This window comes from Symsagittifera roscoffensis, chromosome 2, assembly GCF_963678635.1.
Source record: "Symsagittifera roscoffensis chromosome 2, txSymRosc1.1, whole genome shotgun sequence".
NCBI lineage: Eukaryota > Metazoa > Xenacoelomorpha > Acoela > Convolutidae > Symsagittifera > Symsagittifera roscoffensis.
The window spans coordinates 69,891,359-69,893,356 of NC_087063.1; the positions used below are offsets into that span (position 1 = coordinate 69,891,359).

The 1,998-nt window shown below is 35.9% G+C and overlaps 1 protein-coding gene across 1 annotated transcript; it reads left to right on the plus strand.

Annotated features, from left to right (window-relative positions):
• On the plus strand, window positions 1–763 carry LOC134840374 (protein lin-37 homolog). Its single transcript, XM_063856142.1, has one exon. The coding sequence runs from the start codon at window positions 36–38 to the stop codon at window positions 639–641; it is 606 nt and encodes a 201-aa protein (XP_063712212.1). The 5' UTR covers window positions 1–35; the 3' UTR covers window positions 642–763.
• Window positions 764–1,998: the final 1,235 nt, after the last annotated feature.

A 1,998-nucleotide genomic window follows, 5' to 3' on the forward strand; every position in this document is an offset into this window, starting at 1 on the left:
TTGTTAAGACATCTTTTTGAGTTTCAGATAGATTTATGTCTGATCGCGCGAGAATTCAGTTTTCGAATCTTTTACAAGATGTTGTTTACAAACAAAACAGCACCAATTTCGAGCAGCTATCGCCAGATAAAAGTTTGAATGAAAATGATCGGGGCCATGTTAACTACCAATTCATTGACATAGAAGGCAGAGGTCTTTCTAAGTTATCGGAATACGAAAAGAAGCTGGAAAGCGGAAGCTGTGTCGTGAAACTGTTTGAAAGATTTGTCGATCTCGATAAATTTAACGCGAAAAGTTCTCTTTACTCAATTTGCAGAGATTGGGTAAATGATTCGGAGCCATTGCATTCATCCAACAAGGTAGAATTGAAAGAAGCAGTCTATATACTACCCAAACCAAATCAACAAGTCAAACTTCAAAAAGTTCCGTTAAACCTGAAACGCAAGACGAAAATCAGTGGCGGAAAGATATCAAAAGAGAGAGTAGAAAATGCGTTAATGAACTCGGAAAGTATTGATTTTGATATCGTGAAGGGAGAATGGGTGCAAACGAGAATGAAATGGCAGAGTAACAACAGGGAAAATGAAAAGCGTTATACGCACACATACAACTATTTGCGCAGTATGTTTCTGACCTCTTGATATCCGATGTTTTTTTGTTTATTGCATGGGATGGCTGCTCAGTAAAGCGTGGTTCATTTCAAATTGGATGAGAAAATGACTTTTCAAGCCCAACTTGGATAGAATAATAAGTTTTTTTTTGCATAGAAGACAGTTTTTTGCTATAAAGTTGTTCCTTTCCCTATGACTTGAAATTATCTGAGCAGTCAATTTGGATGTTAGATGAAGTTCATTTGAGTTAGATTTATTAGTGTTAATTGAAAATTTGTCTTTTTGTTTCGTTGCAAGGACGTCAGTGAAAGTTACAAGAAGGAACTATGGCGTAGTGTTTTTGTTTCCGACGGATTTTGACTACCTCTAAGAAAACTTGCAACGAGTCAAGTGTAGTAGCAAGTTTCAAAGAAGTGTCTCAATGTCGAGAAAAACTGGTGTAAACGCTTACGTTTTTTTAGACTAAATACAGTAATAAACGGAAAGTTTTCAGTTTTCAGCGTTTTTCTTAGTTCTGCAGCCCTTCTTGAGCGTTTTACCTTTATTCAATTGCCATTTGGTTTAGAAAAACACCGAAGTGAATTTTTTGCTTAATAGTTTGGTTTGAACTTTTTCACTTAAATTTCTGTGAGCTCAACTTTCTTCCAACCTAGTCACTTTTTTCCAGGGTAATTATTTTCAAAAGTGTTGTTAATTTCAAGGGCTGCTAATCCTAGCAATTGGTGTTTAAGAAATCCATTTTTACCCTAAATTGTACTGACCAACCCTAAAACCTTTCTAATGGCGGCAATATATATATTCAAAAATGTTCAAAAACTCGCCCGCGGAGCAGAAAACTTGGTCAAACAATTTAAAGGCGGCAAAAAGCTTGGTAGTTTTTTTCTAACCGATGTGAGTATTGTGCATGATGTGCTACTTAAACAGCTACCAGCTCGTTTTCTAAATAGCGTCAATCATGTTTCCTGTGATTTCATGAAATGGAAAGCAACTATGGCCTGGGATGGGTCTTTGTCGCTCGATTCTAGATACATGAAGTCAAAGAACGCTTACATGAATTAACAGTTTTATTTTTTCGTGCTGTTTCAATGCGTCATTTTGATCCGAAATAATATTATCAAAAATACATTTGGTTAGTGTTTGAAAAGTTTTTGCTGTTTGGGCTATTTTTCACGATCAAAATGGACGATAGTGGATATGGACATCAGTGAGATTGTACGATGACTTTTATTCAAGCATTTTTTAAAAAGTCTTAGTTTAGGAGAAAAGTATCGCGCCTTCCTATCCTCCTTCAAAAAAATCGAAAAGCGTTTTTTGAGTTTGTTGAAGTTTTACCTGACCGCAACATCATGTACCGTTGGCACAAGATTCAGTTCCTCCTTTTTGTTTT